This window comes from Schistocerca cancellata, chromosome 1 (genome assembly GCF_023864275.1).
Source record: "Schistocerca cancellata isolate TAMUIC-IGC-003103 chromosome 1, iqSchCanc2.1, whole genome shotgun sequence".
Classification (NCBI taxonomy): Eukaryota; Metazoa; Arthropoda; class Insecta; order Orthoptera; family Acrididae; genus Schistocerca; species Schistocerca cancellata.
The window spans coordinates 781,155,865-781,170,869 of NC_064626.1; the positions used below are offsets into that span (position 1 = coordinate 781,155,865).

At 41.5% G+C, this 15,005-nt stretch overlaps 1 protein-coding gene across 1 annotated transcript in view; it reads right to left on the minus strand.

Moving 5' to 3' along the window:
* LOC126162317 (mite allergen Der f 3-like) overlaps positions 1–15,005 on the minus strand; it is a 53,624-nt gene that overhangs the window by 17,213 nt on the left and 21,406 nt on the right. The window contains exon 4 of the mRNA XM_049918744.1: positions 4,355–4,471. Within this exon, the coding sequence (XP_049774701.1) occupies positions 4,355–4,471 (117 nt within the window). The remainder of the gene's footprint in view (positions 1–4,354; positions 4,472–15,005) is intronic.

Here is a 15,005-nt window from a genome sequence, read left to right on the forward strand (position 1 = left end):
CTTGAATCTACAGAGGCTTAAGCGGGAATATTCCACGATGTCCCACAACAACTTCGACATTTTCCACCGAAATTTCTATCGTATAATAACGAGAAACTGTTCAGCGACCAAGTAACCTGGTGTGTGTGTGTGTGTGTGTGTGTGTGTGTGTGTGTGTGTGTGATGAAGTACCATTAGGCATTAAATGTTTCACCTGAAACACTGCACACTCTTTTCCGTGACTCTCACATTTTTAATTAAAATCGATGATACATTGCAATGTTTCTTCCTTTAGAAAACACCGGATCCGTTTCATCAAATCAACACAATTGAGGTAAGTCGAACGTAATAATATTTCCTAAGAAGCGATGTATTCAAATGGTTCAAATGGCTCTGAGCACTATGGGACTTAACTTCTGAGGTCATCAGTCCCCTAGAACTTAGAACTACTTAAACCTAACTAACCTAAGGACATCACACACAACCATGCCCGAAGCGGGATTCGAACCTGCGACCGTAGCGGTCGCGCAGTTCCAGACTGAAGCGCCTAGAACAGCTCGGACACGCCGGCCGGCAAGCGATGTATAATCAATCCAAAAGTATTCGTCCGATCATATGGCGTACAATATAACAATCACAAACCTAAAAATATGGCTAAGAGGCAAACAATAGCTATTTCCTTATATCGATTAATACCTTTATTTAGAAATAAAGCGCTATTTGGATTCTTATTTTGCTTAACTAGTGAACAAATCCATGTTTGAAAACACTCCCCAGTTGACATCTCGCAAACAATATCGCAGGTTGGTGCAGCTCTGACATTCACCATTCTTCCTGTCCTTTATGCACTCGTGTTTCATCCACTGCAATGGATAGTCGCTTCTCTGTTTTCACAGCCATTGAGTGATATTTATATATGTCAAAACATCGTGAAACTATAAAAAAAGAGAGAAATTTGCTTAAGGTTGTTTCGAAAAGGAAAAATATCTTCAAGAAATTTGAAAAACTACTTGCAGACCTACAAGTAGGGTGAGTACTGTTATATAGATGTTTAATGAGAGCAAAATTTACGAAAATCAATCACAAAGCGGTCGTAATGCAGTTCTGTTCGATGTGGGGAAACGTCAGCTACTTAGAGAAGACAATAAAAATCCAAAACTAAGCGCTCTAAAACTTGCTACTGCAATTCAAAAGCATGAAGGAATGTGTGTTTCAACACAGATGGTAAGAAATGTTCTGTAAGAAATGTTCTGTTTGAAGCTGGGTATGGATGCTGAACAGCCCGTAGCAACCATATAACAATAAATTCAACAGAAGGAAGCAAGTTGCATTTGTAAGAGAACATAATCCGGTGAGTTTGATTTCTGGAAGAAGGTTGTGTTTACTGGCGAGAGTCGATTTGGGCTGTTTAAGTCAAATAGAAGAGTAGATGTGCGGGGAAGAAAGAGTTATCAACTTGAAGAGAGAATTAAAACAGCCCCAGTTAAACATGGTGGAGGTTCAGTATTTGTCTGGTGCTGCAAGGGTCCAAAAGGTCTGGGCCGTTGGTGTTTCACTGATGGAAGAAAGTACCATAAGGTATTCAGATAGTTCTTAAAAACACATCTCTCCAGGAGTGCGAATAATGTGGGTCCCTCTGGGGATTATATTTTAACACAAGATGATGATCCAAAATATACAGCTCTATATGCAAAGCAGTAGCTGTTGTAGAAAACTCTCGATGGATGCTGACACCACCGCAATCCCCAGTCATCAGCTCAATAGAGTATTTGTGGAATGTTCTCGACATAAATGCTTTAAATCATCAGATATCGAAAAGAAATGATCTAAAGAACATAACTAGAGGAATGGCAAAAAGTCATAGTGCAAACAACAGATTCTCTGGTGAAATCCAAGCCAAGGAGAATACAAGAGACGATAAAGAGGAAATGAGGGTCTCCTAAGTACTAACCATAACTTCTATGTTCAGTCTGTCATTTACAGTGCTACAGACGGATATTTCCTTTTCCTCTAAATTGCCTTTCTTTACTTGTTAATGTTTAGCGATGTTTATGTAAGTGGGAATATGTGTTTCTTTATTGTACTTTCCTTTTCCATGTCCCTGCTGTACTTCACTCTAACAGTTTTCAATTATCTACACATCGTTAAATTCATGTATTAGACGAATACTTCTTAGAGTAACTGTATGCAAAACGTCTCTTATTAGTATTGGACATCATTTTTTCGATCTTATAGTATTAAATAACTGTAAACTGTCCGTCGAAACATTTCCGAGACTGATTTTATTCCTGGCGTACAAACGATCGCCGGCCGCTGTGGCCGAGCGGTTCTAGGCGCTTCAGTCCGGAACCGCGCGACTGCTGCGGTCGCGGGTTCGAATCCTGCCTCGGGCATGGATGTGTGTGCTATCCTTAGGTTAGTTAGGCGTAAGTACTACTAAGTTCTAGGTGACTGATGACCACAGATGTTAAGTCCCATAGTGCTCAGAGCCATTTGAACCATTTTTTATTAATGATCTCACCTTGAACTAACATCTGTAAACAACATAAAGGCATTCGACTACACATCTGTGTGCAGGAAGTGCTAAATATTGGAAGCGCCGTTGTGGTGTGTCAGCGCTGTTGTGACAAAAATTGCAGTCGAGCAACATTTCTAAAATAAATGTTCAGTACATTCTTCCAGAACTCAAATTTAGTTCGGCACTTCTTGGCTCTGGAACAAAAACACCACCTGGACGGCTGCCGCGCCTTGATTGAAATGCAAAACGCCGACAATTCTCTCTGCACGGGTGCCGATACTTAGTGTTATCGAAACGAAGCTACCACAACACGAACTTCTACAACTGAACGGGCAATACTTCAAAGACGTAACCGACTTCAGCTGAATAATATTCCACGAAAGAGTTTTCAGATAGGGGATGTGGCTAAGCCATGTCTCCGCAATATCCTTTCTTTCAGGAGTGCTAGTTCTGCAAGGTTCGCAGGAGAGCTTCTGTAAAGTTTGGAAGGTAGGAGACGAGGTACTGGCAGAAGTAAAGCTGTGAGTACCGGGCGTGAGTCGTGCTTCGGTAGCTCAGTTGGTAGAGCTCTTGCCCGCGAAAGGCAAAGGTCCCGAGTTCGAGTCTCGGTCGGGCACACAGTTTTAATCTGCCAGGAAGTTTCAGTTTCAGTTTTCAGATAGTTTTATGAACGTTCTACTCGTTGTAATCAAGTGTGGGGAGCCAATGTAGAACACCCAAGGCAATGAAACGATCACTTAACTAATTATTTTTATGGTACTGTCGGAGAATGACGCTTTACACCGTGTGTACTGTGTGTGTGTGTGTGTGTGTGTGTGTGTGTGTGTGTGTTTTAATGGATGCATTTCATTTCAGAACAAAATAACGATGAACACTCCCATGAAGGTGAGTGGAGATTAACACGTTACGAATGTAATGCCAAATTATCTTTCCCTTACGATAAAATGATACTGTAAATTAAAGAAAAGTTTTTTCTTCACGTGTGGGTAGGACTCGCGCACGAAGGTTCCGTACAATGTGTAGAGAGAGTTCATTCATTCCGGGAATTGACTTCGACGATTTTTGGCTGTTACCGACACTATTCCCGGTAAGACTTTCGGGTAATTTTTAATTTCAACATAAAAGTCGGATAACGAATGACGGAAAAAAATTCTTTTGTATGATATAAATAAAAGTTAACATTTTTCTGATTATTTCCTTGATTTTTATGATTCTAGACCAACGGGAATTATCCTACTATTTTGATAAGTGAATTTGCAAAGCCTGCCGATGTAACCGAGCGGTTCTAGGCGCTTCAGTCTGGAACCGCGCGACCGCACCGGTCGCGGGTTCGAACCCTGCCTCGGGCATGGATATGTGTGATGTTAAGTTTAAGTAGTACTACGTCTAGGGGACTGGTGACCTCAGACGTTAAGTCCCATAGTGCTTAGAGCCATTTGAACCATTTCTGAATTCGGAAGTATTAAAATATATAATACAAATGGCCATATCTTTTGATGGCACTGATACCGACTGATGAACAGAACCCTAAAAATGTTCATAGATTTTTTTGATATCTTTCCGTTGTGAAAGTTCTAAATAATGATCTCGGCTAGATAAACGTAATATAAATAATGTTTACTCCTCATGTGAATACTTGACAGAATATCCTTTTCAACCTTACGTGCAGCTACCGAACTCGGAAAGCTATAGATTCTGGAAGACTAAAAGTGTTTAAAATGCATGGTATTGACAATTCAGAAACTACAGAAACTAACACTGTATATAGAATCCAATGATTTACTTATTACGGCGTGTGTGAATTTACAACTGCAGAGTTGACAAGAAAGATGTACAGGAGAGCAGCCCCTGACTCACCGAGAGCAGCCCCCAGCCCATGATGGTGGCGGGGGTGCCGGCCGGCGTGTCCTGACCCCTGGCCGGCAGCCGGGCCGCCGCCACCGTCACGTTGTCGATCACCAGCTCGGGCTCCACCTGCACACAGCACAGTCGTGACGAAGGCTAAACTGTCCAGGCTGAAGCAACTTCATTACATCCAGAAGATAAAACACTTAGGCTATCGCGACTTACAGTAGCGCTAGTGACCAAATGTAAGGTAAACTTAACACAAGCGTTGGGTGGACGGGTTAAATAGCACAGAACAGAAGTTATGAAGAGTAGTGATATGTGAATAAATACTCAATAAATCACAAAGCTGTGCAATACATAGAACAAGATGAAACAATTCGTCTAGACAATATGAGAAATACCGAAAAGGATCGATATAATCGTGCCATCGGAAATAAATTATTGTTCGCATAGAGACGTTTGTATGGAAAATGCTGTATGGGAATTAAACTGAGGAGAGTGTTCATGAAACTGTTTAGAACACCTCATTTCATAACAATAAAACGTGTCATGTCTCGCAATCAGAGAGCAAGAGACTGGGAGAATATGGAATTTGCTTCTACCAGAGAAGCTCTCCATGAACTCTTAGAAGAATAATCAGCACAAGTTATTCCATATATTTCTGTGGAATGGGTACAAAAACGTATTGGTGGTTGGCGGCGGCGGCGGCGGCGGCGGCGGCGGGGGAAAAGGGGTGGAGGTTTAGGGGGTGGGTGGAGGGGAAGGCGTCACACGGGGACAGTAGTAAGCTGAATTCCAGTTCCATCTGTCGTCACACTTTCACTCCAGCGTGCCCTGTCCTATTTTCATGGAAACTCAATTTATGGATCGAATTTATCAGGTCACTTTCTGTCTCTTTGGTGACGACATGATTCTTTCAAATACATTTATTTTCCACAGTTCTTTGTTTTGTTCGGGTAACCAGTAACTATACTGTACATTAATTAAAGAACTCGAATTATGAAAAACATCTGTTAGCTTTTATTTACTCCCTTCATTGACCACCTGCATGTATGTTAGCTTTTTATCGTATCTCATCATGATCTATGGCATTATTTATGTTTGTGTTCATAAGTGTAGTATAAGCTTCATACCCAAAAACTTCCCTCCATTTCCTTTTCCTTATTTTCAATGTTAATATGTTTGACCTATATCCGCCAAGATAACAGGGAGCTTGAAATTGCCCGCCTCCAGAATACGGGGAGAAGTGTCGGCTCTCGATCGAATGTGCCTCCCTGGATGTGGTTCCTGGGCGCCTTCCCACATCCACCGAGGTAAATACCAGACCGTTTTCCACATTCCATCTCAGCTACACGATTCACAAACAGTTTGTAACACGGTGTCACATTTGACCACGCCGTTACCCTAGACACAGTCAGCAGAGGTACACTGATGCATTCCTAGGGTTGTTAAATGCCTTAGGGAGTGGCGACCCCCCGCAATGTTAGCCTATAAACGAATATGTTAACGAAACTGACACTCCTATGTCTTTTTTAGATGTAGATTAAAATTTCATCCTTTTGCGAAATTACTTCTAGTACTTTTACTACAGATAAAAGCTTTGCTTACAGTCAATGTGAGTGCATGATGGATTTGGTAGGCGTCCGACGTTACTGGCACCTTCCTTGTGGAACTCAGATCGCAGCATGAAAAATGGACGAGCAGAAGCAGTATATCACAACCTTTCTTATTTCGAGAAATGCTGAATTACCAGCATGAGCGACATGGCGGCATCATACCGACAGATGGCAGAGATAGTCTGTAACGAATCAGTGTTACCTATGCTATAGCAACTTGTTAATGTTATTACAATATGGTTGAAAATGGGAACGAGATGCCATAAGATAACTGTATAAGCAATTTGTAATTTGCTATTGGTTACTTTATTATACTGTTATGCACATGAACGTCTGTTGTTTTCCTGAGGAAGGAATAATTTTTTATAAAGAAAAAATTGGTATTCAACTACCGCAACAGGGAAGCCAATACACCTGTTAATTGCCAAGCTTCTTCCGCTGTGGTTTCCGTTTCTGACTCGCCATTTCTACGGAAGAAATGGACAGTACGTTGACCCGGCGGATAGTGTCACTGTAGTGTTAGCAAGTGGCCTAGTCCTTTCCGCTTTTCGTATGCCTTTTCTTTGAACGAAATGTGCGGCAGAAAGACAGGTGGAGAAAGTAGCCAGTCCGCAGTGTTTGACTGAGGTTCCGGTAATAATGCCTTCTACAAAATTTTGATGTTTCGTGTTATTAATAATGGAATTTACGGAGAAGACGATAAGCATCATTTTTGCATAACGATTCGTCTCGTGGAAATCGTAGCTGTAGATAAAAGATAATACCACGCAAAATTTTAGAGTTGCACAAATTGAACTATCTTTTATTCATGAATAATTTCAAAGGGTGGATAGTATGGCGCATCTGTGCATATCGTATGAGGCGTGTAGATACTGTGGAAGCACTTTTGCTCCTTATTCTCAATCTCACTGCGTCTAAAAAGCGAACTGCTGACAGTTTCTTTCCTAATTACACTTGTAATAGGAGAGACAGTACTTTTTTAACAGAAACTGTAGTGACAGGGTTTTTGGGGAATAATAAAGTAATAATTAATTTTCAAAGTGTAATGTTGTTTTTTCAAGTGTGTGATATATACTTACCTTAAATCTTATCCTAAAATATTGTTAATTGGGAAAGAAATGGCAGTTAACGTAAGAATTATATAACTGATTTATGTAAGAAAGTGGGTACATGCAATTTTGATGTGCTGCATTGTAACAGGACTTGATTAACGTAATTTGCTTAGTTTCTCAAGACGAAATTGAATTCAGTCTGATAATAATAACTAATGTTTTTTTTAAATAGTTTTTAATGTGATAGTGGAAAAGAGGGAAGTTGTATATTATGAGTTTCATTCTGGTACTTAAGTTGCAGTTGTTAAAAGAAGAATTTAGTAACTATTTCATTAAAACTATGAACAAAAGTATTATTAAAATTTGTCTCCTCAGGATAGACAACCGAACTTAGAAGGTGCTATTACTTATTTTCAGAACTAAATTAATCAAGGGAAGTTTGTATTGGCTCCTGGGTCATTATTAATTATCAAAACGGTAATTGAAGGGAACAGTGAAGTGTAGCGTCAAATTTCCACTAATTCTATTGGAATAACTACGATATCCTTAACAAGATTCAAAGAGGTTTACACATGGTTAACATTTAAAAAGAGATTTAATTCAGGTAAAGGTAGTGCTCGAATTGTAGATTTTAATATTACCTGTGAATCCTTTGCTAGAAACGATGACAGCCACTCAAGTTTGCAGCACGGTCACGCAGTTTAGTGTACCTGACCAGCCTCTCGCAATAAGAAAATAGAAGAACGCCATATTTAGGAACAGAGTAGAGGTGTGTAGGTTCGTTCTAAGGTGGCTGAGTGCAATGACTGCGGAACTATTGGTGACAAGTTTGTAGGGACTATAGCATGCCAAGACACGACTCCTTTCAGAAGGAGAACTCCTTGACAACTGGCTCTCACGAATAGATAGAAATCTTGGCAAGGGTTAACTGCATTGTGCCGTCAAGGAACTGCCAGAGAAAACAACTCTAAGCTCAGTCAGAGTCATAAGCTGCTACGTGTTATTTGTTAACACCATATCAATGGTATTATTTCCATCACATCACAATCTGGTGTAGTGCCCGAGTCAATTTGGATATTGGTAGTCTGTGACAGTGAGCAGTGAGTCTCATTTCTGTTTGTAAAGGTCGGATCGACGCCAATGCGTTGCAGTTTCTCTAAGACTGGACGGACTGCCATAAGGAACACAGAAGTTGTACAGACAGATATACAAGGAAGGGAACTGCGCAGAACCCTTGGCTGACAGAAATTATTCAGCTGAACGACCAACGACAGAAGTAAGGAAATGTTCAGGGAAAGACAGAAGTACTACAGTATAAGTCATTTTGGGATTAATTAGAAAGTGCAGGGAACATAATGTGAACTGACTGCAGGAAAAAGGGGAAGAAATGGAAGACAAACTGTCGTCGGAAGGAATGATTCAGCATATATAAAAGTCGAAAGAGATTTCATCGGCATCCGAAGCAAGGGTGTCAACATCAACGGTGCAACGATAATTCCACTAATAAACTTGGAGGAGAGAGTAGATAGGTGAATGAGTACACTGAAGGTTTCTACGAGGATGAGAACTTGTCTGATAACGTAAAAGAAGAAGAAATGGGAGTGCAGATTAACATTCAGGGAATCTAATTTTCGAATTTGTCGTTGACTTGGAATTCTTTCGATCAAAGAATGCAGAAGGGATGGACAGCATTTCTTCGCAATTTTTGAAATCGTTAGGGCTTGATGCAAACAGTTCACTATTCAACTTGATGTGTAAAATGTTTGAGACCGGACACATACCATCAGCTTTTCGGAAAAGTATCATAGTTACAATCCCGAAGACAGCATGGGCCGAGCCGGCCTGGTGTGGCCGAGCGGTTCTAGGCGCGTCAGTCTGGAACCGTGAGACCGCTACGGTCGCAGGTTCGAATCCTTCCTCGGGCATGTATGTGTGTGATGTCCTTAGGTTAGTTAGGTTTAAGTAGTTCTAAGTTCTAGGAGACTGATGACCTCAGATGTTAAGTCCCATAGTGCTCAGAGCCATTTGAACCATTTGAGCATGGGCCGAGTCCGAGAACTTTTTCACATTGTGATTAACACGCCATACATCCAAACTGTTATTAAGAATAATATATGGAAGCATGAAAAAAATTGGGATGTGTTGGATTAGGATCACTGTCGATTGTGGGATGTAAAGACACCAGAGAGGTATATCTTACGTTTCAACTGATAATGGAAGGAAGACTTGAGAAAAAGCATTACACTTTTATAGTATTTCGTGACCTAGAAAAACGTAATAACGTAAAATGGTGCAAGTGCAAGATTTTCGAAATTATAAGATAAACGAGAGTAGGGAAGCGAATAACGTACCATTTACTCGTATACAACAACCAAGAGAGAACGCTGAGAATGGAAGAGCAGAAACGAAGTTCTGGGAATTAAAACGTGGTCCATGTAGGCATAAATCTGTTATAATAAACAGAGTACACCCTACGTTGACCGCGTTTGCGTTCTCAAAACGTTTTCAGACCCTGAATCCCCACAAAAATTAAATGTTAACAACGATGAGCTCGGATTAAAATGGGTGTAAGACAGAGAAGAAGTTTTCAGACTGTATTTTTCAGTCTATGTATTGAAGAAGCGGTGAGGGAAATAACTATAAGTTTCATGAATGGGACTGATATTCAGGATTTCAGTGATAAGGTTCACTGATGACATTGCTCTCCCCAGTGAAAATGAAAAACAAGTATGGGTCCTGTTGAGAGGAATGGACACTGTAATGAGTACGGAAGGAAGACGAAGGTTATGATTAGTAGCAGAAATGATACTGCCAACCTCAGGGAAACTGAAGAAGCATTGCAAGAACTTTTGATTAAAATGAACAGTTTAATTAAAAAGAGTATGGATTAACAGTAAATCGAAGAAAGACGAAAGGAATGAGGAGTAGCAGAAATAAAATTTGCGATTAAGTTAACTTAAAAGTAGGCACTCGAAGCAGACAAAGATAAGGAATTCTGCTAACTTGGAAGCAAAATAACACAGGAAGGAAGATGCGGTTGGGACGTAAGGCGCGGACTAGAACAGGCAAAAGAGGGTATTCCAGCACAAACGTCTACATGAGCAAGCAATTGAGAACGACGTGTGAAGCATAGCACTGGATGGTAGTGATTCATGGACTGTGGGAATACTGGAAAGAAAAAGGAATCGAATCGTTTTATGTTTGATGCTGTGGGAGGATGTTGATAATTAGGTTCACTGCTGAGATGAAGAGTGAGGTTTCCGCGTACTGTCAGCGAACACAGAAACATGAGATAAACCCTCAAAAGAAGATGGGGCATAATGATAGGACATGTATTAATACATCAGGGAATGACTAAATGAAACTAGAGAAGCTGGAGAGCGTAGAAGCTGTAGGGGGAAAACAGAAATTGCGACACACCCAGCAAATAGGGATGCAAGTGTTGCTGTGAAGTTAGAGATTGGCACAAGAGAGAAAGTTCGTGGCGTCTCGCATAAAAACGACCACTCAAAAACAAGTGTTAAATTAAGGACCGCTACCTACTTTTTCAGCACTCTCCGTTTCTGGTGGTGTATAAATATATTGGTGTCCAAAGTTAAAGCAACAAACCACTAATGCCCCGTCCTGTGTCTAATTCACGAGATGATTATATCGTCAACGAAAATCTGTACGATTATGTACTGCACGGAAGACGTCATTCCAGTCAACGAACAACCATGCCAACAATGACATCAAGGCAGCTATCAAACGGGGTAGTGTTTTCCGGGTAGTCCAAATTCACAACCACTGTGTACACAGTCATAAATGGTGCTTTATGGCACAGTGAAGATGCCTATCAGACACTCTGCGGCGGAGGAACACACGAAGAATGGAAGCAGGACAGCCGCAAACTTATGTGGTGCACAACTTGGCAAAATTTCTTTATGTTGCTTTAATTTTGGACACCATTGTACGTGTCAGATACGGTATCAATAAATGGCAGCTTTCATAACCTATCAACGTGCTACCTGGACGGTCGAACAGTGGGCCAATTTTCTTTTCACAAATGAGTGACAATTTGGTCTCGAGAGTGATTCTCGACGGTTTCGCATCTGGAGGGAACGTGAAATACGATTTCGGGACCCAAACAATGTGGAAAGAGACCGATATCGAGAAAGGTCCCTAATGGTGTGAGCAGGTATTATGTTGACTACTGGAACGCCTCCTAATGAACTTGTATGGCTGAATCGGCAAGGTTAGCTGCTGTCAAGTATCGTGACAATATTTTGGGAGCTCATGTGGTGTTGTTGCCAGGTGCTGTGGGACTGGACTTCGTACTGACGGACGATAATGCTGATCTCGTAGAGCACGGTTGTTTGATATTTTCTTGGAAAATGAAGAATTTGCACGCAAGGCGTATCATGCTCGCTCTCCAAATTTGAATCCCATAGAGCATTCTTGGGATGCACTAGGGACACTTGCATCACATTAGCATTTGCCCAGCACTCTCCAAGACCTGCGAGTAGTTTTTGCAGGACGAGTAGGCCGTTATTGCCTCAGCATGAGACTGATGATATCACTTACAGCACGCCCCATCGTTTTCTGGTCTGTACTGCTGCCAAAGGTGGTCACACACCGTACTGAGCACATTAATCAGTTTTCGGAATGTGAGTCTAAATTCGTTAAGTTGAAAAAAACGAAGAACATATTTGTCTACAGTTATTCATTTTGCAGTGGTTTACTTCACCTGTTTATACGGTTTTGTGGAAAATAAACACAACTTGGCAAAATTTCTTTATGTTGCTTTAATTTTGGACACCATTGTCAGATACGGTATCAATAAATGGCAGCTTTCATAACCTATCCTGCAGTTCATTGAATCTCTAGAACTCTTCACCGGGTGATTTTGTAAGTGTTTCACGATGATGAAAGCATTTATTCGTAATGCAGTATCCTTATGCACTTGAAAAATGGATATGAAGTGATTGTAATGTCATATTGGGGAACACAACGAAATAGGTTCCTTTCCAAAGATCTAGTGGGAAGAACATCAGATTCCAGTGCCCTATCAAACAATGTTAACATTGTAGAAGCTTCAGTCCTCACATTACAAGCTGTGTTTGTTCTCAATAAGTAGTTACCTGCACATATTCGCCAGAGCTCCGCCTACCTTTTAGTAGTCTAACTTCTGCAGAACCACACACTGTCTGTCACTGGTGCCATGTCCCGCGCTGACGCAGGGTCGGCGTTGATAGGAACGGATTTGGCAAGGTTAATAGTAAGGGGTGGCCGGATGCCCATCCTGCAGCCACCTGTACCCCACGGGACGGTATTAGTGTAGCCCTGCTGTCGGTGTCGAGTGTAAGTCATGGAATAGTGCCAACGTGTTGAGATGTCTGCGAGTCGTGGAACTGAGGCGGAAAGTGGGGACCATTCCGGTATTCACCTAGCGGGATGTGGAAAACCGTCTAAAATCTACATCCAGGCTGGCCGGCACACCGGCCCTCGTCGTTAATCCGCCGGGCGTATTCGATCCGGGGTCGGGGCGCATACCGAGTCCAGGAAGCAGCGCGTTAGCGCGCTCGGCTACCCTGGGGGGTTACTCGCGACAACACACTATGTAAAAGAAATTGACTACAGAGCGAAGGTAGTTGCTTGTGGAGTGTATCTCGTGCTGAGACGTGGTCTCAACCGTCTTCTGCACTCCACCGATCTCCACAGCGGCGTGTTGGTTCAAAAGGCTCTCAGCACTATGGAACTTAACTGCTGAGGTCATCAGTCCCCTAGAACTTAGAACTACTTAAACCTAAGTAACCTAAGGACATCACACACATCCATGCCCGAGGCAGGATTCGAACCTGCGACCGTAGCGGTCGCGTGTACAGCGGCGTGTTGCCGATGGGTTCAGCGTTTCAACAGTGCTGTGGCTGTCTGTATATACTCCTTTGTCATCTTTGGTAAATTGGAAAACATGTACATATCATGGATAATAGGAGTGAAATTAATAATAACTAAATAAAATATTCTTCCTCCGTGTTCTAGTAACATCATAAGATGTACTTGTTATCAATGCTTGCTTCTGTATAAGAAATGCATCTAACGTTCGTTGCTCTGTCTTTGGTGAGCTTGAATTAAAGTTAAGAGAAAAAATAAATTTAAATATTCACGCACGATATTTGGAATTGGACTTCTTGTTCTTTCGCCTCAAGCACAACGTGAAAAATGTCTTGGCTGACGACCTTCATAAATACAGCGAACAGGAACAAACGTAGGAAGACATAGCAATTGAAATCAAATCTTATCAAGCATAAGAAGGTGCTGTCGGAAACACCTCAAAAGGTATTAAACGCAAAGTAACCCAGAGCAGGAAGATTGAAAATCATTGTTACTCTCAATGCATTCCATTTTTTATGATTTAAACACGACTGATAGAGCAAATGTGACTATTTAGTAGTACCAAAGTAGCTGCGTGACAAATTGTGGTTCCTGTTTCGCTCATTACACAATTTGGCAAATTATTTTGCAGAAATCACGAGACAAGTCGAGAACTACGTGTCGTACACGGGAAGCCAAAAATGTTCTTTTTTCGGTAATGCTGTCAAAAGCCTGTAATGTATTTCTGCTTGCCGTTATCCCACACGCTATAACGTTACACAGGCTTTCTCATCTAAACACTGTACAACGACGAACGCCATCGCTACATGTCCGATGAGGTACTGCAGCCTGCCTTGTAAAGCACCACACAATCGTGGACAATCGTTGCCTCATGTGGTAGCCGTAAACAATGTGTTTGTATGTACTGCCGTTTGGAATAAAACCGTTTCCGCATTATCCCTCAGGTCAGCTCGTTCAGCAGTGCTTTTTATGCGCCTTGTGTTCCGATAGCGACGGTGCGGTTGACGCAAAGTTAATCCAATGCTTACAGCAGAGGCTGATCCTGACAAAAAGCACTTATTGCTTGTGCATAAATAGCTGAAAGTATTTACTTAACTATACGTCAAAGATCATTAACAGAAATTCAGTCACAAATAGATCTGACAACACAGCCTGCAATCGGGAACGTAGTCGCCATGTTGTGATTCATATAAAAATTTACGGAAACATACAGCATATCTACAGAAGAAATCATTGACAAAATTATTTTCCATATGTTGTTTCGCATTCTTAGGAAGTAAAGATCACTCAATAGCAATAATATTTGAACATTCATATCATGAAGAGTTACAATGTCCTCGCGACTAGTAGACTACTGAAGAAACAGGAAGTATCGTTTTGGACCTTCTTTTGCAGCTCGAGGTGGCATGGACTCAACAAGTCGTTGGAAGTCCCCTGCAAAAATATTTAAACCACGCTACTTCTACAGAAGAGAAGTTCGTGGCACAACTTGACCAGAAGAAGGGATCGGTTGGTAGGACATGTTCTGAGGCATCAAGGGATCACCAATTTAGTATTGGAGGGCAGCGTGGAGGGTAAAAATCGTAGAGGGAGACCAAGAGATGAATACAGTAAGCAGATTCAGAAGGATGTAGGTTGCAGTAGGTACTGGGAGATGAAGAAGCTTGCACAGGATAGAGTAGCATGGAGAGCTGCATCAAACCAGTCTCAGGACTGAAGACCACAACAACAACAACAACAACAACAACAACTTCTATAGCCGTCCATAATTTCAAAAGTGTGCGGGATTTTGTGAACGAACTGACCTCTCGATTACGTTAGATTATTATTTGATGAAATTCATGTTCGGCTATATGCAATTGTCCAGAATGTTCTTCAGATCGGAGACATGGCTCATTGTCATCCGTAAAAACACATCACTGTTTCGGTACATGAAGTCCATGAATGGCTGCAAACGATCTCCAAGTAGCCGAACATAACCATGTAAACACAGCCCTCACCATTATGGAACCCCCACTAGCTTCCACAGTACTTTATTAACAACCTGGGCCCATGATATCATGCAGTCTGCACCGCACCTCTTAACAACTGAAATCGGGACTCATCCGATGAAGCCAC